Below are 23,609 nucleotides of genomic sequence, written 5' to 3' on the forward strand. Positions count from 1 at the left end.
ATCTACCATTTTCCTCGCTATAGTGAGGTGAAAACTTGTGTGTTTCGCTCGGCAGCAAAGTTGTTTTGTCGTGCGTTGAAACGCTCGCTACGCTCAGGATTCCACGAGCGAAGCGAGTGCTTCAACCTTAGACCCATTCGCTTGCTCAGGTTTTCAACCCAAGCACTCGCGTCGAACAACATAACACAATTACCAAAAAGAAACTTTTCAATTTTTGTTGTACTTTCTGACACTTTTTAGATCTGTATCTGGTAGTAAGGTTATAAGTTCAAACATGCAGGCGTCCTCTGCGACGACCCCCACCCGCGCTTCTGCGCTTTGCACTGATTTATAAGTTATTACGGAAAAGCGATCTATTTAAGAGTCAATACAACCTTAATTGGCTTTGATTGATTCCAAGTGAATCAATCAATTTGGAAAAAATATAAAATGAACCGTATTAGCACTGGAAAAATTTGAATTCGAGTGGAGGTAGTATCGACTCTTAAATATTTTTGTATGAAAGTAAAATTTTATAAATCATTAAAAATGATGGCACTAAAGTTGTTGTTTATGATGTTAGTAATATAGTCCTGAGAGGTTGTTACTATTTTACGTATAAACATCTATATATCGCGGAATGAATTCATTTCAAAGCCTACGCAACCGCGTATCATTTCGCCTTAATTATTTTTTTACCTTTTGAAAGGAAATATAGCAGTGTTAGTAGTTACTTTTTATTTGTCACCGTTTATCAGAGCTTATCTCTTTGTCCGACCATTTCGCGTAAGCGAACAAAGAATACAAAAACCAGGAAATATGCACCTCAGTGGCGTTTTCAAGAGATATTTCCGAGTTTAAACCGCAATAGATGGGATTTCCTTTGAAAGCTGAAAGCTTGTTCAAATACACATAAGTACCTTTAGCGAAACAAAAAAAAAAAGAGATTTATTTATTTATTTATTTTCATAAGGCATATCTACAGCATGTGTATTAATACATTGAAACTACTTAAAACTAAAGATAAAACTCCGGTACTCAAGCTAATTACAGATGTACACGACATTCAATGACTTACACCTAGAGGCCAATTAAAAAAAAGTAGAAAAAAAATCAATTAAACTAAATTTAAGTTGAATCATCATAACCATAATAAAGAATTATAAAAGAATAGCAATCACACAATTAATCGGGTACGCTCGCAGATATGTGTTTTAAAATGTCAAATTTGTACGTATAAAAGGGTATATATTATGTAAGGGTATAAAAAGTATGTCCAGATTAAGTATATATATTTTTTATTTATCTCAGGTTACAAAAGACCCATAAACACATACCTTATAGACTAACATACCTAATAATATGATAAAAACAATTTATTTATTTACACGTATGGACCGCGACGTGTTACGCAACGTGGGTATCCGATAGCCGTCCTCGGAAACGCCGTAACATGACACTCTTCGACCAAAATTCCTCCTTCATGAAAGTCGACAGATGTTAAGTTGGTACTCTCACCACAGATGAATTAAAATTCTCCTTGTGGCGGGACTCCAACTGCTCGACCCTCAGGGCTGCTTAGGCTTTCACCCGTATGTACTCCACAATATCCGCAGACTTTGTGGAGTTACGAAGTCGTGACACGTATAGCAACGTCGTCGGTAACGCTGGACGCAATAGATGGTTGGGGCCAGTCGGGGCGGTGCCACTAAGGTTACGGCTAGTGTGCTTCTTTTTTTTTTCCACCTTTTTGAAGCCGTTCTCGTCGCACTGGTCTACTCCTCTCGGTGGTACTGACGATACAGCTCCAGAGATGCGTTTCCGCTTTTTTTTCTTCCCCTTCGTTGGTTGCCTGGGTTGTGGTTGTTGAGCAGTCGGTTGGGTAGCAGCGGCAACAGCAGCGTAATCACGTCGAGGGGTCAACGTGCTTACGAGTGACGTATCCGCCGGGGCGGAAAAACGAGGGGCGGGGCACCATTGAATTAAAGTATTGCACATAAACTTACTCACACAAATATAAATACAACATGCAGAAGCACACCTTTGCAACTTCTCTTTTAACTGGCTACACATCCAAATTTGTTTAAGTACTTTTGATATTTTCTTGATATCTATATGAACTTGTATCTTAATTCTCGTCCTTTCCAAAAAAAATGTAGTAATTTAATTTAATTTTGCAAATGAAAAGTAAGTAAGTAATTGATCACAATCCATTTTTACTGTTGATTTGCTGTACCTAACTAATTTATGTAAAATTGTTTTTAACATGAATGTAAGTACACTTCGCGGAACGGGGACCTCTGGTGACCTTGTAATACAGGCATAAAAATGCCTATGTCAGGCACCAGTCTCTCGCAAATAAAGTTTAATTTTGAAACTTGCTAGTCAGTGCGTATTTATACAATTTACTTTGTATGTTGAGAAAAAATAATAAAAAAAATATTAAAATTATTATTATTATTGAGTTCATTATAAGTGCAACGAACACTAGACACAGCTGCATCTTTAACAACATTGGTTCTACAAACCGATGGATGGAACAACCGAGTGATGGGCTTCCGGGGTAGGTTACCTATACGTAACCGAAAGTGAAATACGAGGAAGCAAGTCCTCGTACTTCAAGGTGAGATATAATAGTAACGTTTATATTGAAATAAATAAAAATTAGGCATCTAGTAGCAATTCAATGACACATCTTTTAACATCGACTTACTACAGAGTACAGTCTTACTTTATCTCTATTGAAAAAATATACATAAAAAGAAATGATTTTGTAATAATGTACAAACGACTGAAAAATATAAGAATATTTAACTGTTTAACGTTGATTAAATCAAATTTTAACAATTTTTTTTTTTCAGCTAAAGTTTACGAAATTTACGCAAAATTGACCTCGAACCACTTGACAAACCAAATTAAAAGAAAGGAATGAAGAAAATTAAAAAAAAAATGAAAGTTAAAATAACATAAGCGGCCAGTCTTTTGAAAAAAAAAAAATATTGCATAATTTTGAGAGTTTTACTAAAGTTTTTTTAATGTTAGCTTAATGTGCAACTGTCTGTAGTATCGAATATCAACATCGACCCTTTTGCACGTCCCACTGCTGGACCCGGGTCTCCACCCAGGTGAGGTTTAGGCCATAGTTTCCCTAAGTGGTCCCTATCAAGTGGGCGCTGAAGAATCCTAGGTAGGGGCCTCGGAAGCAATTGGAGGGCGTTGATGCTGTCCAGGGGGTTCTACGGCATTTGAAAAATTCTGAACTATCTATACAGAATACACTACATATAACAGCTAGCTAGGTGAAGATTGAAAATCAGCAATGCTGAGTCTAACCTTTTTGTCCACATCACTGAATAGATTTTTTTCTATTCGTTTTTTAAGTATTGTGTATTCTTATGTTTTATGGAGAAATAAACACCTTTTTATTATCATTTTTTTAATTTATATATATTTTTTTTCCTTGTGTAAAAATATATATTTGTACTTTTCCATTTTTTTTGTTAGGTTAATATAAAAAATACGTTTTCAATTATTTTTTGTGGTGGTGGTAGATGAGCCAAGAAGTTTGGGTACCCGTGGATTAGGACATAGTCGGCCACACTGGCCCAATGCGGATTGGGGACTTACACACGTTTTCCGTGGATTGTGAACCTTTTTCGCTGTGCAAGTTTCATCACAATGTTTTCCTTCACCGAAAATGATGTACCTTACTTATAAAATAAAATAAAAACTCATTGTCAATTCTAAATTCAATTCTACACATAAATTCCGAAAACTTCAGAGGTGCGAGACTGGATTCGAACGTCCTCTGCTTAGGAGGTGGTAGATCAAACCATTAGGTTACCACGCCTATAACAGCCATTTCAGTAGCACTAGAGCTCCATACCTATTTCTGCCGCCAAGAAGTAATGCCCCACATTACAGCGTTCCGATTTTGAAGGGTATTTATATCTCAAATTAACAGGCGCAGTCTCAGTCTCCCCTTAGATCTTTGATTTAAAGCTCTGCGTGATTATACGCGTGATTCCGCTTCTAACGCACCGTCGCGTGACGCGGTGCAGTGTGTTAATTGCCATAAGTCTCAGGGCGACGACGGGCGCAGTGGCGTGCCCCTAAGATCTTTGCGATTTAAAGCTCTATGTGGCACTGTTGTGGACAGGCGTGTCGCTTACCACCAGGCGCATGACTTGTTCGTCCCGTCACATGATATTATAAAAAATCTTTTTAAGAATATAGTGTTGTGGTTTTTTTACGACTTCAATTTTGTTCACACAAAGGATTATTGCTTTTTATTAAAAGCAATTTATACTTGGTATTACGAAAGTAATACGTTAACAGCTCAACAACAAACAAATTATCATTCAGAAACTCAATATCGCATGTAAATTTACTGGTTGTCAAGAAGAGACCTGTTATTTATGGCATCGCCATTTCTTTCCATTTAGTAGTTCCTCGGACGTTAGAACATGATGGACGATCTCGGTTCGATGCCCAGTAGGACTCAAAGTAAAATAAATCTTTATTTCATAGGTAAGCAAACTACTTCTGCTGGGATACTTGGATGAAAGCTCATAGAATAGTCGTTCCTTATCGTCGATCGCCTGCTGCCGCTTCCACCGCGTGGGGCGGTAAGCTGACATCAATGATGAGTGCGATTATGTCTCTTAGAGTGCGACTTTTAGCGATTGCATCGCTACACTTGCGATTTATAGGCGATACACATGCGCGCTTTTAAACAGTGATACAGATACAAACGCGCATTTGCATCGCTACACTTGCGATTTATAGGTGATACAAACGCGCGTGTGAATCGCCTATAAATCGCAAGTGTAGCGATCGAAACGCCCATTTGTAACGATGCTGTCGCGCGCTTTAATCACTGCTTAAATCGCGCGTGTGTATCGCCTATAAATCGCAAAAGGAGCGATGCAAACGCGCGTTTGTATCGATGCAGTCGCGCGCTTGCATCACTGCTTAAAATCGCGCGTGTATATCCTCTATAAATCCCAAGTGTAGCGATGCAAACGCGCGTTTGAATCACGCAGTCGCACGCTTGCATCATTGCTTAAAATCGCGCGCGTGTGTGTAAAGATAGACGATTAGCGACTGCATTGCTCCCAAAAGCCGCCATGTGTAACTGCTCTTAGGTTGATCATACAACTACGTAAATAAACGCCTTCTTTACTCTCCGTCGCTACGTATACATATACACATTACAACCATTTATGTTCGAAATTCTGTGCAGATTTAGTCGCATATCAAATCTGGTTATTTAATCTGAGGCTTCAGATAAAATGATTAAATAAAAATACTGGGAATATAATGGGCTTATTTGAAAAACTGGATGCCAAACTCGCTAATGAAAGAAGTTTGACAGGATGATATATGATGATAAGATTATTATTATTAAGGTAATAAGTGAATATTTTTATCGCATGTCAATGAAAAATTATTCACAGAAAATTTTGTTATGACAATTTTTTTTAACCGACTTCAAAAAAGGAGGATATTCTCAATTCAACGTATTTTTTGTGTTTATATTACGCGATTACTTCGACATTTTGTGATCCGACTTCGATGATTATTTTTTTTATACCCCCTGGCATATCACTAGTGGTCACATAAAAATTTGAAAAAAATATTCCACCTCTAAGGGTACAAATTAGGGTATGAATCCGGCTTATTCCGACTATTCGTTAACCAATTTAAATAAACTTAGCAAATAGATAAATTCTTGAAAAAAAAAACCAACTAAAAGTTGAAACTATTGTTTTAAGATAATATAATTGTGTGTACGTAAATATAATGTGATTATATATATATGTAATGTATATAAATATATATAATAATAATATATAATATGTAATATTATATATATATAAAACAAATTAAGGTTTCTTTTTTTTTTTTACGAACTTGTTTAAATCCTAAAAAAAAAAAATATTCGAACTAACCGAATAGAAAAAGAACATCCTATTAACTTAATGCATTAACCAGTTTCATTCACACTGTCACATTCACATACAAACAAATTGTTCTCTCATTCACCCACGCTCGAACCTCATCACACCACACACACTATCAATACGACCGAGCCAGTTACCCACACAAACATACAAGCGCAGCCCGACTACCGCCATCGACGCAACGAGTTCAGCAATGTACGGGAAAACGACATAGTTTATGTTACATTGCATTAAACATGTTTTGTATATTTTTTATGTGTAATAAATAAATAAAAAAAAAAAAGATATAATTCCACAAACTTTAGAGGTATTTTTTTTTATAATTTATGTATTGAAGCGATAGGACGAACAAGTCATGAGCTTGGTGGTAAACGACACGCCTATCTATAACAGCTGCAGTGTCACTCAGAGCTTTAAATCGCAAAGATCTGAGGAGCATTGCCACTACGCCCGTCACCCAGAGAAGCAAGTTGACAAGTCCTATGTGCCTGTAATTTCACCAGGAACATTACCCTTCCAAACCGGGACGCAATAATGCTCACATTACATGTTCGACGGCAGAATTAAGTAAGGCTGTACTTCCCTAGATGACCTCTTTCTCAAGAAATTCTATTGCTAATAAATTCTATTTTACTTAAAGAAGCATAAAACTAATTTTACGGGTTTACTTTTTCATTTCATTCAATTATTTTCTGGTGCGCAGTGGCTACTTGTTAGGAATTTTTGTTGTATCCTCACTAATCTATCGTATACCAGGAAAGAAACAAAGTTTAAATTAGATTCGTGTGGTCTGTCACTCAGAGAACTGAACTTTCTGCAATTATAATTTGCAACAACCCCTAAAACGCGTACTTGGCATCGAGCATAATTTGTGTATACTTAGTTTCTGTATTCTAAGGTCCGGCCATAATGTCGTAGAAAACATATGACATAGTTAGTAAATAGATCTAGATGTTTTAACGTTATTAAAAAGGTAATCAATCAAAAGTTTTCAATATAATCCTAGACAGTAGATGGCGATCTGGATTGCGTTTTCAAATCCACAATGGAAGAAAACAAGCATGGTGTAGATTTTCGTTCAGCTGTGGGCCTACAAATTATTGGGCATATTAGACTTCCTTTGCTTTTGCAGTCGTGCCTTTGTCGTGCACACCCTGTGACATTTATTGATTTCTGTGCGCAGCCTGCGCGCGCATCTGTCAAAATCAGCAAGCGACAATTCGCAAGATTATTACCCAAAATTTTTGTGATTATTCGTTCTCAGTGATAATTTCAACGTAAAATTTAACTTTCTATGTGATAGTCACTCAATTTAAGTGTTAAATAAATTTGTTGGTGTGACATTGTTGTGCGTAAGTATTTTATTTTAAGAGAATGAGGTTATGATGTTCAAGTTTCATTCAATTTGCGCAAAAAAAGTAAATTGTTACTCTTCATTGAAATCAAATTACGTTACGTCTTAATCACGATATGAGACCCTGATAAATGCATTGTTGAGAGGTCATTGTGTCACTGATTTCTGTTATAAATACAATGGACTAGGTTAACATTTAGCTTTGGTTTTGATCTTTAATAACATCTCTTTTCGATTTAGTAGGTTCCTTGTAATATTGTAAGAAATTATAAATTTAAATTAATAAGGGCATAAATACATGTCTCAATTATTTAAAACAATGTTCAGATTTGCGCTTAACAGTTTGTGTACAGAAATGAATAGTCAAGAGCAGTTCGAACTAGATTTCTCAATTTGATATCCTTCGGCAGGTGAACTACGAATTGTCAACTAATGTTGGAAGTCAACAAATTTTGAATTTATATAAGTAGAAACAATGAAAGTAAAATATGAGATGCCCTCAGATATGCTGCGCCTACACTTACCGACTTTCAAGAAGACATTCCACAACTTGCCTCATTGGCTTCTTCATCGTCACTCTAGTCAGTATTCTTCAATTGTATTCACACAAACATTACGCGCACTCATACAAAGAGCATATAGCCGGTGATTTTGACTACAAACCTGGGGCATTTCTCAAAGGATCATTTCCAAATAAAAGTAACAATTACTGTGGATTCAACTACGGCCTCCCTAGGACACTCAACTTTAGCTCGTTCCGCGTCTATCCGTCCCTTGAAGCTGGAACCAAAAGCCCGTATAGAATTATTTACAACGCCATCGAAGCCTTAGCCTATCGAAACCTTAGCAAGTATGATGAAGTAACCTACGTCACACATGCTACCCCAGAGTTTATTTATCACATTGTTGAAATCGCCAGGTATTGGAATGGCCCTATTAGTCTTTCTATTTTTGTACCAGATTACGATCTTGCCATTGCAATGCAGATTTTGAGCCAACTTTGCCAGTGTTATCACGGTATGTCAAAAGTTTCTGTTCATCTATTCTACCCTAAAGCTTTCCCCCCAAACGTGAAGAGGCAAAGATATATTCGCACTACAACACCACCAATGACTACTACTGTAAACGTAGAAGAAGTTTTGAAGAAGAAAATGGAGAATTATAGAAATTTATCTGGAAAGGCTAGAGCTGAATATGTGCAAAAAGCGATGAAGAACAAAATAATGAAAATGCTGATACCGGCGCCGACAAGGAGAACTGTGGCACCTATCTTGAAATTCAAGGATTGTTCAGGATTACAATACACTTCGTACAATATCCCTACGTTTAGACAACAGTACAATATGTTATATCCGATAAACGTAGGTAGAAATTCTGCGAGGAATGCCACAAAGACGATCTATTTTCTCGTGTCGGATATAGAGCTTGTGCCAAGTGACGAATTAGCAATACACTTTGTGAATATGTTTCGAAAGTTAATAAGCGGAAATAGGAGTATAATTCCCAGGACGGTATTTGTAGTACCGCTTTTTGAAGTAGCGAAAGGTGAACTGATGCCGCGCGATAAAAAAACGTAAGTAACTGTAGTATTACACTTACGCACATATGATGAAAATTAAAATTTGACATTATATGAATCTTGATATAAAATGTTTAATAAAAATTATTCTGATAGATAGAGAGATGATTTCGTATTTCGGGTTGATTTGTTGTTAGAGAAAATAAACTAGCTATTCTTGACAGTCTGTCAAGACACAGTCACAAATCGACTCATCCGAAGAACAGAGTCCGATGTGATTATACAATGAAAGGAGCATAAATACATAATCTCGTTATTTAAAAATAGACCTGGCTCTAGGTGTTTTCAGAATTTTATGTATTATTTCGTTTCGGAAATTTAAAATCGAACGGTCAATTTGATATCCACAGTTAAGAACAGAGCACAATATGTATACAATGTCCTGAGAATATGCAATCTTGCACATATGTCTTTGTTCTATTGCAATGCATACGCTTCTGTAGTGAGATTCTGATTGATATTAAAAATTTGCCATTATAATAATAAATAAATAATATACGACAACATTATATTTGTTGCTTTTATCTCAAAGTGAGCGATTAAAGCACTTATGTTATGGAAATCAGGAACAACAACAGTACTACAAACACCCAGACCCCAGACAATATAAAAAATTTAGTTTTGTACATTGACTCGGCCGAGGATCGAACCGGGGTCTTCGGAGATGGCGACACCATGAAAGCCGGTGTACAAGCCACTCGACTATGGAGGTCCTTTACTATTTACGAAGTTTAAAACTACAGTAAATCAAAAACTTTTTAGAAAGGTTATTTTCTGCGTACTTGGATGACAAAATCCATGGTAGTAACCCATATAGCTCTTGCAGGTTATCTTGATCTGTCATATTTGAATTAAATATTGTAAATGATAAATGTATACAAATGTTTATTAATAAACAGCAACCCCAAGAATCTCTTACTTATACTTCTCAACAGAATCTGCGTGACGAATGAGTAGTACTTATTGACTATTTCAAGTGTAATTTGCTTACTCATGAAATAAAGATTACTTGAGTTTGAATGTTTCCAAAATAAAACAGTATTTTATGCAATCGTTGCATAATGGGGGTTTTTAAAGTCGGGTACCGTGGTTAGGCCACGAGGCTTTGAAGTAATAGGCACGAGTTTTTAGACCTAATTGTGTAATGAATTTGTACAATACTTTTTCTATGAGTAAACAGAGCCAATATTTAATGTATATTTTGTTAACAATCCGTAACACAGATTACTATTTAAACTAGTCAGGTCCATAACAACACGCTACATTTGTTTTAAATTAATGTTCACTCATTTATTTGGCAATGATGCCACCATACAGCCTCTTCATATATTTAGAGGAAAGCCGAACAAACCATAAAAAACAAAAACCAGAGAGATAGAAGTGGCCAAGTGCCGCTTATATTTTAAACAATTTTTTTATAGAGGTTTATGGCACGGTTGTAAATCTTTAGGGCAATTTAATCAATCTGCAGCCCGATTCAGAACTCCTCAGTATTTTAACCGAATCGTTCGATTAGATATCGTTCTCGAATCGAAGGCCGCTTTCCGAGCTATTCAAAACATTCGCGTTAAACTTTCCATTCAGAATATTACGATAACTCGGTTGTCGACCGATTTCTTTTCGTTTTTATTCACAACACTCGGTCCAACGTCAAAGTGTCGTATTCGGAACCTAAATGACGTCACACTCGTACGACTACACGATTCGTATGACGATTACTAGAACTTCTCGACTAGCAAAGGCTATATACGTTATACAGAACATAGTTACGGATGAAAGTTACCGAACGTCCTATTGTTTACAAAGCAAGAATTAAATAAAGTCGGGTTTCTTCAATTTTGTTAATTTATTTTAATGCAAGACTAATGCATTCCTACATTTCAGGCCTTTAATAAGTCTTAAAAATGTATTTAAAAGGATTGAGTGCTCTGAAGAGTTATTCAACCTTATCCCTTCCTCTCCTTTCCATCAGCGGACCACCCGTGCCGGACTGCGTTGCCACAGTTGGACGGTCAGTTCAATACCGTCCCGCACTAAAAAGTTTGGCAATTCGTTCTTATGCCGAACCATCAAATTGTGGAACCAACTCCCGGCGCATGTATTCCCTCCCCTCTATAACATCGGGTCCTTCAAACGTAGTGTGAAGAAGCATTTGGCCAGACCGGCAAAATGATAGTGACGGAGTGAAGATATTTGTGTTTTCCATCCGTTACTCTCATCTCTGGACTGTATTCGCACTTTCCATCAGGCGCGGTGCAGTCATTTTGCCGAGTCACAATAAAAAAAAAAAAAAAAAAAATTTAGTTTTTTTTATAATCTATTTGACCGACTTACTCCGTAAACACTGTTGGATAACGATATCGTAACCGAACCCGAATCGAACGTTTTACGTGTTTTACGTTTAGATAAATGTAATAAATTATGTGTTAAATATGTTTTAAGTTTGTATGAATAATCTCTGCTGCTTACGATTCGCATCGTCATTTAATATACGTACGTCTAATCCAGGTACTTATGACTTGGCGCTTTTTGGTAACATCTTCAAACTCTTCCCTCCCATCCACATTTGCGTTGTAAACGTATGCCGCTGTTCACTACTATTCATCCAAATTCATCATCTACAATATCGATTCTTTACTTAACAAATTTATTTTAATATCGAATACATAATAGTCGGATGCCGGCTGAGGTAAGAATCGTAAAGATACTTGCTATTATAAAGTTAGTATTTCGCGATTGTTATACATAGGAAACGAAGCTATTTATAAACGGGCTTCTTTTGCATGGACCTGAGGTGTGTAGTTTTGTTTGACAAATACACGCTATTTAGATCCGAAAAAATAGTTTTATTTCTTATACTTGCTATTGATTTTGAATAACCTGCCCGCCAAAAGGTATTTCAATCTCTTTTATAGAATATCTCGGTGTATTTTGTCGTTTATTCTTTCTTTGATCCAACTAGGTATTCGTTGCAGTACTTATCTTCGAGTATTGTAGTTGATATGTTGGTGTGGCCTCACTTGTAAAGCGATAGCGTTTTGGTTATGGAATGTGCGCCACAATGGTGATGAATTTGCTAACCTAATGATACATGGGAAGCGATGGTTTTTACTTCAGTGTTTAGCAAACTTCTACCCGTACCGTTAGTGGGCACTAACGATACGGGAAAGCAAGGAATTTTTAGGTGACGAATAGTAATATACCTTAACATTATGGCATTATAGTTGCTATTCCAATGATAATGATCGTAGCTGCAAAATAAAGCTGCGGTTTGCTTTGGGATGCCGAATCTACAGCCTCCGGAATCTCTCGGCAGCTTTTTTTCTAGGTACCTCCAGCAACAATGCCGCAGTCTTTGTAATCTGTATACTCATTTATACCAATTCTCGCTTGTATGCTACTCGTACTTTTATCCTTCATTCCATTTCTTTCTTTCATTCTTAACGGGTGGATTGCCCGTCTATACTATTCTGACTACTTTATTTATTTGTTTATTTATTTATTTTATATACCACCTGGTTTCATCATACCCTAAGAGCAACTATCACCAGGTTGCGATCTACGGTGGCCCGTGTTTATGTCCTTAAATTGTCTTCGCACTTAGGTAGGACGCTGCAGAGACACGATGTGTAAATGGGGTTTCATTGATACTAGTCCAACCCTATGTGACTGCGGTGCCCCAACACAGTCCGTGCAGCACTTACTTGCCCCTTGCGTTCTAATACCTGTATGAGGGAAGATCTCTACGCGGTTTCGGACAGCGCAGTCAAAGTAGCAACGTACTATTTAGGGTCAATATAGTCCTAAAGTAAACGCAGTGTCAACACGATAAGAGGAAGGATTTCTTTATTAATTTTTACAGGAGGACGAGGGGTCTAAATTTTTCTTTTTTTATTTTCTGCATATTACACTTTTTCTTCATATTATCTGTTACATTTCTTTGCCTTATATCTATTACAGGGGTAAGTCTCGCTTAACAGGTTTTCTTTATCTAAATCTCCTTTAATATAATATTTTATAACTTTCTTTTATTTTTGCATTCCTTCTAAACATTTCCCAAAAGTCTGTTGTTTATTACTTATTACATTTATCTACTTTCTATAGCTACGATTTGTTACATTAAATATACTCAATATTTTGTTAACATTTTTTTATTAATCGATTTTATTTTTATTATTTACTGTATTTACTATTGGTACACAATATCTTATGAAAATGTCCTTATTTCTATTTTATCATTATATTGCCTGAGTTATCGTTTGGTAACTTTTTATTTACTTCTTGTTCTACCTTGAATCTTTCAAAACCGAAAACCGGGCAGTCCAGTAGAACGTGGGGGACACTTTCTGCCGTCTCAAGCTCACAGCACAGATCTACGATGGGTTCTCCTTGCACTTGAAATGGTACAGGTTCTCGGAGAACCCACCGTGACCAGTAATTAAATGTGCCGTCACTCCTTCACTTCACTATCTTATGGGCTACTATTGCATCAAGGACAAAATATCTTTGTAACGCCGGCCGTACCTCTCGTTCCATTTGTCAAGCGAGCGCGATCAAAAGTCCCGCTTGACGAATGAGGCGGGGCACCGGTCGTAGTTCGTATTCTTTTTCGAGTTTAACGCAGCCTCCTTAGCTAACTGGTCCGCGCGCTCAGCCCTCTAGTCATTGCAAGTTCCTTCATCCAGTATACAGCAACAGTTTTATTTTGCTGTGATAAAGTACTAATGTTGGTTCTGGTTTTGACGGCTAGAGTGTGTAAGCGGTCCAGTCCCGTTACTGTTTGGAGTGCGGCTCTGGAGTCGCAGTAGATTGCGTACGTGTTCTCTCTGCACCTGAGGATTTCTCTACTGGCTTCACACAAAGCGCAGAGCTCCGCTTAGTAGACGGTGCAAAAAGACGGCAGACTATATTAATACACATGGATAGTGAGGTCCCGCCGTCAATGTTGCTGCCGTCGGTGAAGATACGTATGTCGTAGTTGCTGTTTGCATCTACTTGTTCCTGGTCTACCAGCGTTTGTAACTCGAGGCTTACGTGTTCAGTTGGGTGTGGAGTTTCAATGACTGAGATCGTCCGTTCAACTTCCCTACCCGCTATTTCTGGCCGGGGCACCCCCTTCTCGGCCTCATAAAGTGAAGCCGCCTCGTGGACTCTGAGGTCTAGAGGGAATATCCCAGACAGCAGCAGTACCGAATTTAATGACACTGTACAGTATGATTTGCATATTTTTTTGTAGAAAACTGCGTTGTACGACCTCTAGCTTTTTTCTAATGCAGACCTTAGTGACGGCCGGTGCCCACACACTGGCTGCATACAAGGTGATCGGCTCGATTGTGGCGGTCTATATAATTCTCACAATCTCGGGGTGTAAGCCCTACCTTATTTTTGCCACTCTAATCAGTTGCTTATAGGCAGCTATTGCCTTTTTGCACATGTTTTTGACGTATATGTTAAATGTGAGCTTGTTATCTATTGTGACTCCCAAAAGTTTGATTTCATCTGTTACGCCAATGCTGGTCTGGTGTCTTATTTAAGTTTCCTTGTGATCACCATTGCGTTTGTTTTCTGTGGTGCGAACTTTAGCTTATTTGCGACCCCCCCCACCATCGAGAACAGCATTGGCTGTCGAAGGGGTTGGTTGGCTGTCGAAGGCTCCCTGTCCAAAGATACAAGAGTGATTATTTTCTTCTGGTCTAGTTTAGTTTTTATGTGTCATTAGGGCATAGAGCGTCTTCAGTGCTTCTCTGGGGTATGAATCCGTACTGGCGAGTACTCATCTTCGGAATAAAGTGGTATTTTACTCTCGTCATTATCTAGTAAGTAAGCCGTCGTATAGTTCTCCTTCCCAGGTTTTGACATTGTTGCAAATATCAGTGGTGAACCCATCCGAGCCGGGAGCTTAGGGTTTCCCTTGTCAGTTTTGGGGATACCTCGGCAAGCATGGGATGCCTCGGTAGCCTTGTGGATGCCTCGGCAGCCTTCGCGATGCTTCGGAAGACCGAGTGCGAGTATGCGGGTATGCGGGGCGAATGGAGGCACACACGGCAAAACTGATCTGATGAGAGACCAGGTGTGAGCACAATGTGGCGACGGAATGCGACGGAAGGCATGCTTAAGGATGCCGCGTCGTACTTAGGGATACCGCAGCATAATTGCCATCAGTGTGCGCTTGCATGTAGGGATTCCGAAGGATTCTTGGCCGAGCCATCCCGTCAGTGGGCGCTTTTTCTTAATTCTTGTCTATTACAATGATAGGTTGACCAATAAGTCCAAATTTACTTGAAATGAATAAACCTATGAAGACATACGCTAGGCAGTGATGTCTAGCAAGATTGAGTGGAGCTCGATAGAATACTTCTTACAAGGAATTCTAAGTCACACACACTTAAATTTTCTTCAGTGTTCGTATGTATTACTTCTTTCTTGTATTGTAGATTGGTTGAAATGGTAGCGGAGAATCGAGCCACATACTTCCATCAAAAAGTCTGTTCACACTGCCAGAGATTCCCTGGACTTCAAACTTGGCTCAGCAGGCCACAACCCGAAGGAGTAGAGGTAAGCGATGGATATTATTTATTTATTAATTTGTCGACAGACACAAAAATCATTCAATATTTATACACATTTCATACATAAGTTTATCAGTCCGTTTGTTATGTCAATTAAAATTTATAACAATTTACACGTATAATAACAACATATTGTTCTATGAGTTCTGTAATCTGTAAATTATAATTTCATAAATCATATCATAAGGGCTCTTTTTTCAGTTCTGAATCAAAATTCTGTTCTCTATGGTACTCGCCACTGAGCTGAAAATTTTCATTATAGTACTGTACACACATCGAGTATATAACCAGAAATAAAGACGAAATAATGGCCTTATATTCGTGGTAACACATTAGCGGTACAGCTCTTATAAATATCAACTCTCGTTTGCACTGAAATATAGACAGGCCAACTGCTGAACTGTGTGTACGTCTCCGTATATTCCAAAAAATATTCTGTATTTATTGTAATAAAGATAATATCTCTAACAATGCCGTGCTGTTCAATTCGGTGGTATAGGAAAAACAGCAAAACATCTAATTACAAAACAAACGGAGTCACATTTCATCGGTAATTAAATATTAAATATGTAATTTTGCAATTTTCGTCCAGTATAGCAAAGCTCAAGATAACTGGTCGTTTTGAAGTGAAACAGTTGACGACACCCATTGACGACACCCGTCAATTGTTTCGAATTCGGGCTAGCCAATCGGAGCTCAGTTATCACAGTATATATGGCAGAATAGTTTTCAAACAAATTAAATGACATTTCGCCTCTATTTCTGGTTATATTCTCGATGTGTACACAGGACTATAATGAGTTTCAAAAAAAGAATATCACATTTTTGCTAAAATGTCATATTAAATCTATGAAAACATTAATTAGGACGCTGGTCAAACGCTGTATCGAGCGGGGTTCCTTTCGCCAGTAAGTTTGGCAATGTTGTATAGCGTAATACCTTTTTAGAAATTATTTATATGTATTTATAATACAAGTAAATTATGTTGTCAGATCTGAGTTGGTTCTTGGTTGCGGTTGGTCCGTTACTTTTAATTGTATACAGGGAATGATTAATGATTTAAGATTGAAAGTCGGACTAGGTGGAGATCGTTATGTCGTTGACGTCATTTAGACTGAATTTTTGTGTTTTGGCAACACTTAAGCTTACACAACAGCTTAATGCTAAGCTTATTTTATTTTGCATGAATATTTTTTACAGTTTTCGTAATGAATGAAATTACAACGATTAATATCTTTGTTAATAAATGCTAATTCTTCGATATACATAAATCATCAGTTGTTTAATTCCAGACATTTCAGCAAAATTCAGACAACTTGTCGGTTATTTCAATCCCTTAAAGTTGATTTTCGCCTGTAATCCTATGTAATGTTAATCAACTGTAATGGTAGTTAAGCTATGCAAGATGTAATTAATTGCCACCCACTCTTAGCACGACGCGACGGCCGCACAATTTGCTTCTAAAATTAGACCATGTATTAACCAAAGCACTTTAGGAAATTATGGACGTGTCATAGAGATTGTCATTATGATATTATGTTATTATCATGGTTTTCAGCCATCTAGCATAGCATTTATGGTTATAGCTTACGTAGAAGATGACGTGATTAAAAGATTTCTGTTTGGCTTATGAAAAAATGTAATATTTTCTCAAATTAATTCACACCCTTGGTATGATAAAGCCACTTGTGATCTTACGTTGGAAGCGCTTTTATCACATAAAAATCATAAAAGTATATAATGCGGACTACACGAAACAAATTATGTTTATGTTTATAGCTGTAAACCCCATTTTATCAAACATGAAATCCTGACTCTCCCATGTATCTATATACTAGAAGTTTGTAAATTTGTACGAAACCATCAAGACTTATATAAAAACCGTAAAGACGTCCCCACTAAATATACATTACGAAATATAAACAGATTAGTACTACCATATTCAAGATTAAGTATGCATTTATCTGGTCCATACACCATGTCAATAAAAATATATAACAATCTTCCGGAAATTATAAAAAATGAACAAAATAACAAGATTTTCTTTAAAAACTTAAAGAATTTTCTCATAAATAAAAGTTATTATAATGTAAAAGAGTTTTTAGAAGATAAATTTGGTATCTGAATTTAGTAACTAGTCGATAATAAATATAATAATATAAAGCTGTTGGCGTTGGTATATATCAAATTATATATTAGTAAGTGTAACAACTATGAGACTAGTCCTCTCTTCTACTATTTGCTGTGCCCTGTTCAGGGTCCATAATTTGATCTCAATATATGTAAAACATCTGTAATGTACATTATGGAATGCAAATAAATAAATAAATAAATGTGAAATTTTATAATTTTTCCATTTAAGCATAAACAACTTACCAATTAATTTCGTTCTTAGAAACTTTAACCCAGCTAACATTGGCAAAGGTGCTGAACATTAAAATATATTTGATATAATTATATTCTTTAGCCTAAACGCAAGCAGTAAGAATTGTAATTGAGGGGAAGATAGAAGGAAAAATAAGGAGAGGACGGCCAAGAATGGCGTACAGTGAACAAACAAAGAAGTACATCAAAATCAGCAGTTATAAAGAGGTTAAGGAGCTGCCTACGAATCGTGAGGAGTGGAGGAGGCTACACCGACAAAAGCCTGGCTCTTAAATACGGTGATGAAGCACAAAAGCACTTTTTCTGTTTTGTATGAAAAACGCAATTGGGATTTTTTAAAGTATTTTTCTTCGTCCTAAGAATACAGTGCTAAATTTGAGTGCGATATTATCCCAATAATGTGCACTGAGCGTTTACGTGATCACAGGAATAATGTTGTCTCGATTTGAATTACTTATTACAAATATTACATATTATTACTTCAGTTACTATGTAGCAGTAGAGCTCCTTGTGAAAGCGATCGTCTAAGGAAGTACTGCCACCTTACCTATTTCTATAGCCAATCAGTAATATAAGTATATTACTGCGTTCCAGTTTTAATGGAAAAGGGTGCTGGTGATATTATAGACACATGGGACTTGTCAATTTATATCTCAGGGTGATTGACACAGTGGCAGTGCCCCTCAGATCTTTGCGATTTAAAACTCTAAGCGGCACCGCAAATGTCACGGACAAGCGTATCGCTTACAACGACACACACGCTTATTGGTCTCGTCATTTTGTATCATAAAAAAGTTTAGTTTTAGAGCTTCAACGTCGCTCCTGAAAAGTTGTCATTTTGAAGATGTGGCCTTATTACACTAAGGGTGCGACACAATAATGCGAAATGTAGGATGATCTCCAAAGCTATAAAAGCATGTTAGTATTGGAAGACTTGTTCGTGATGTCGCTTGTGCGCCTTTCATACATACATGTATTCATTTCTCCAATTCTGAATCGATTTACATTGTGTTTATAGGTTTTTTTGATAACAGTTTTTTATCCTTATCATTCCATTGGGACATGTGAGTTGACCAATGTTTATAAATTCAAAGCTGTATTGACTACGAGTGAAACGTCTACGTGCCTACGTTTAGGGAACATCCTTGGCTGCTTCCCGATCATATTCCAAGTCCTATTTGACTGTTGTGGAGTCGTTGTTGAAGAATCAACTTAGTTAAAAAGTGTGTGGTTGCTTTCACCACACCCCGGACACTCCGTACACGGTAGAAAGTAAATAACCTAGTAACTACTACGTACGGCAAAGCGCTATCCGCACACGCGCAAATGTGTGCGTGAAGAGTAGGGTTACCTAACACATTCGTGTACTTTGTATAATTCGTGCATTTGTTTATTCTCTGGTTTAAAGTGCATAGTAAGACTTAGTAAGAGTAAGAGCGGCGTAGCGAGCAAACAAATGTATTGTATATGTAAATAATAAGATCGTTACTTATACTAATGATTTTATTACTAAAACAATAGTAATAGCATTTAATAAATATTACACCACTTAAATTAAATAAAGTCAAATATGTAGCCCAAATAAATTAAAAGACTTAACATAATATTACAATAAATTACACTAAAATATTTTCTTTTAAATGTCTTACCTCTAAATAATCTGTTATGAAGTCGCATTATATTGAAAATTAGAAATCGAATAAACAGTTCTTATAACGAAAAAGCTTCACTCTTTATCCCATTTAGGTGAAGATAAAGAGCCATACACTACATAATTAACGACCATCATTTTATTACAGTAACGTACGTTCGTAATGAATAAATTTAAACTGTTTAAACATCAAAGTCGAACGGCTCGTTGACAGCCTTGTTGCCGTTTCGTCAATGTCGGAACAATATGCGGGGCGCGGTTTGGTATTTGGCTAGGGAAGGGCGGAGAGTGAGCTTTCGTTTTACATTTTTCTTAGCTTTCAGTATGGTTACAATTTATTTTGTAGTTTCTTTTTGATTGTTGTTAGTTTCTTTTACATAGTAATATTTTTTCACAGCCTATGATGATTGCTCGACGCGAGTATCCGTACCACCGGTGGGAACCTCTTTATTTCGGGACTAACAAAGAGCCTTGGTACAGTGAGATCCTTTCCTGGGAAGGACAACAGGACAAAATGACTCAGGTAATTTGGTTATAGAATTTGCCTCGACTATTGATAAGAAATGTTTAATTATATGAGAGCAGGTGGCACAGTGGAAAAACGGTTGCTTTTTAATTGCGAGATCCGATCACGGTTCGAGTCTCTGTGATGGTAGTACATATGAATATCATTTCTAAGTCATCAATGATGATTGTCTAGTAGTAGTACCTCTCGCTAACTATGAAGGTAAACGTCGTGATGAAACCTGCAAGTTGAAGAAGTTCCAGAACCTGATTTAGGTCAACGGAACTGTAGCCTAAACTCTCTTGGTACGTGTAATAGTGATATATCTTTCATATAAGCTTTACTACGATTGTCGTTTATGGAAATTTGCCTCGCCATTTTGTTCGTAGATGTTGGAACTCTGCCTACAAAATTATCGGATGGTTATTCTGGATGGCGGGTTCCTCTGTCATGCCGCAGGTCCTACACCAGGGACCAAGAAGTTCCGACACCCTCGTGCACAAAGTATTAATGAAATTAAATATATGAAGATTATAGCTAAGTTCAAAGAAAAATATCGGCCAAGGGGAAAATGTCACATCAACTATGGTTTGGAAACTCCATGACCTCAGTCGAGGAGTCAAAGCAGAGATTTTTCAGGGCTCTAAGAATCGTAGGCATGCATATGAGCGGTTTAGATACATTGCTCAAAAATTCAGCATGCGTCATTGATAGGAAAAACATCGGATGTCTTCAGTCCACTCCAGTCTCATGGTGCTTTGTAAACGTTTTTAGTATTCCATAGTCAAATTGTATAAGTTCGTCGTCAGATGCGCGCTCTTCAACCTGTAGCCATAAATATTATATATTTTTTAAAGGTTGTTGATGACTCAAAAACAGAAATTATGCTTTTTTTTCATTGTACTGTCTTTAAAAGGGTTCAAAATTAGTACAAAAAGTAATGAGGTCGTTGAACCTTAGTGCGTTACACATGGTCAAAGTTGGTAAGGCTTTGGTGTAATAAATAAAACAAAATATAGATTCCAAATTTTCAGGAAAGATATTACGGACAATGTATTATATTATAAGACTATTTACCGCTTTGAGTATTAGATGGTTTCGTTAAGAAATTCGTGAGAAAAATAACGAATGAAAAATAATTGTAAGCGAGTTGATAATTATAGATGTATTCGAAATTTTGATTCAAAAAATTCGCGTTGCCAGTATACCGAAGGCGCATCGCAGTTTGATGTAGTTATAAACGTACAGTACTATTTTCTGAAATCCAAGTTTCGGAAGTATTTGAGTTTTACAGAAATTATCGATTGTCTCGCCCATCCATTCGCTTCTACAATTGAATGGTAATTTTAAACGCTTAGACGTAGGGTGTGATGTCTGTATTGAATTGTCGAATGTGCGAGAAAATTATCATATTAAAGAACACGTTACAATGAAAGATATCGTCAAACTTTCGTGAAACTGGAATAATTACGAAGTTTTGGTTTTAGTTAATAGTGCTGTATAAAGGCGGCCTCACGCGGTCCGTGGTTTTACCCGTTTATTGGCACGCCTGCATGATAAGAGCCTCGTCCATGGTAACGCAGACGCATCCGTAGCTGTGCAAGGATATTGATCCATGCATCGCTACGGACGCGCCTGGAATCGGGAGCCAATTAAAATAGCAGTTGTAATTGGCTAATAATATGTTGTCGTCTGTAATTAGTTAATTATTATCATGAAATGGGCGAGGCCGATGTGTGTTGATGATTTTCGTTCTGTAAATGATTATTTATTCATATGAAACGGGCGGCAGGCCATCAGTGGTCCTCGGCTGTGCGAAAAAACCTGTAAAATCTCGGACCATGTGAGACTGTCTTAACGATTACTTGATTGATGAGTAAATAACAAATATAGACATTTGCCAAATGCCGTTATTATTATTAGTGAAAGGTAAAGAATTGATCTTTAATGACCTAGATGTTACTAGGTGAATGTAAAGAAGTGATTTTAGGAATTTTCGGGTACCTAATTTACTAAATAAATAACCTTCGGCTTATATATATTAGTATCGTACTGTGATTAAATTGTTGTGAATTAGTTGGATTTGTTTAAAGCTATCAAATGTATTCTTAAGCTATTACGGCATATAGGTCTGTGTCTGTGAACACACACCAGATTTAAGCTCCTGTGGCCCTGTGTACGTATGTGTATATGTAAGTCAAAATGTACATAATAGGTCTGACCCGGACAATATTATCCATACAATCACGTAAGAGTGTGTGTACATTGTAATGGAAATATATGAGCATATATTATATGAGCATCTAGAACAATACATTTTTCATAAAAAACTGAGTGCATACTTACTTGGGCCCGATGTATGTAATTATATTTAGTATATTTTAATGTACATTGCGCATTTAGCTATTTTCCCATTGTAGTTTGCTGGGTTTTAGGATGTCAATGTACAAAGTGTCGTTTCAACCAGAGCCTGAACTTTTATTAATATCTTTCTTTTAAATTGTTGGAAAAATTTTCGTAAGTTTTTGTGATATATAAAATTTATGACAAATCGAAATTTCCTTTGCCAATTTATAAAAAAAGTATGTACTTACCCAGAAATCTGATGATTTTTGTCATTCCCCATTAAATTTTTATCATCCCTGTCAATAATTTATCAATCTCTATATTTTCAACACTTACAAATTTAAGTATAAATAGATATTTAGATATACATGTATAATTTAACATGTGCTGGCCCCGTAGTATGCCGCCTCGTTAAAGCTATTATATCCACATTTAGCTTTCTAATTCGAGTGATAAACCGGTATTTTAAAATTTTATCACAATAGTTAACATGGCGAGCACCGTGTCTGCTAATGATTAACACAGTGCCAAACATGGCTACAAAGTCACAACTGATTTTAAAACATTTTGACAGTTCTGCACAGTAATTTTATCCACGTAAAAATTGAGCGCGACAAACGAGAAGAAAACAAATCATCTGAATTATTGGAAAAAGGTGAGGAGAACATTTTTAATACAGTTAAAATATATGAGAGTGATTAGAAATACGTAAATAATAACTAATATAATAGAAACAACAAAAACCCGACATTTTTAGGTTCAACGTTTTCGCGGCGATAATTAAACGACAAGGATATCTGCCGTCTGCTACTAGAACGCGGCTCAGTGACAAAATAATATTTCGAGATATCATAAAAACCATAACCCAGTTTTTTTTTTTTTTTTTTAATATATAATAGACACAGAATATCCAGTTTTAGAATATTAAAATTGTTTATTGATATTTCAGCTAAGTATCGTTAGGGTAAGGTCCGATAAGTTGAACAGGTTAACTAATTTTAACTGTTTTAAAAAGTTTTAGTTAGTGGACGGCAGATATACGCAATTTCATATCGTTGTCCTTGTTCTTCAAGATCCATAACAATAGTTCATTACCAAATAATCAAACTTAGCTTCATCAACTGAAATAAATATAGTCACGGGGTGGTTTAACTCACATATACTGCCATGACTCGTTAAATATTTCTTTAAATGCATTAATTCATAAGATGATTATAACTAACTGACCTTCTTATCATAACTAACGTAATTGAAAGAAAACTGTCTCTGTAGTCG

At 36.5% G+C, this 23,609-nt stretch overlaps 1 protein-coding gene across 1 annotated transcript; it reads left to right on the top strand.

Annotated features, from left to right (window-relative positions):
- The first annotated feature begins 7,177 nt into the window (after positions 1–7,177).
- On the top strand, positions 7,178–22,806 carry LOC113238236. Its single transcript, XM_026475044.1, has 5 exons — positions 7,178–7,297; positions 7,710–8,872; positions 15,313–15,433; positions 19,881–20,006; positions 20,378–22,806. Exons 2-5 carry the CDS (start codon positions 7,788–7,790, stop codon positions 20,591–20,593), a joined length of 1,548 nt encoding a protein of 515 aa, XP_026330829.1. The 5' UTR covers positions 7,178–7,297; positions 7,710–7,787; the 3' UTR covers positions 20,594–22,806.
- Positions 22,807–23,609: the final 803 nt, after the last annotated feature.

The sequence above is a fragment of the Hyposmocoma kahamanoa genome, unplaced genomic scaffold (genome assembly GCF_003589595.1).
Source record: "Hyposmocoma kahamanoa isolate Upper Pololo Valley unplaced genomic scaffold, ASM358959v1 103, whole genome shotgun sequence".
Classification (NCBI taxonomy): domain Eukaryota; kingdom Metazoa; phylum Arthropoda; class Insecta; order Lepidoptera; family Cosmopterigidae; genus Hyposmocoma; species Hyposmocoma kahamanoa.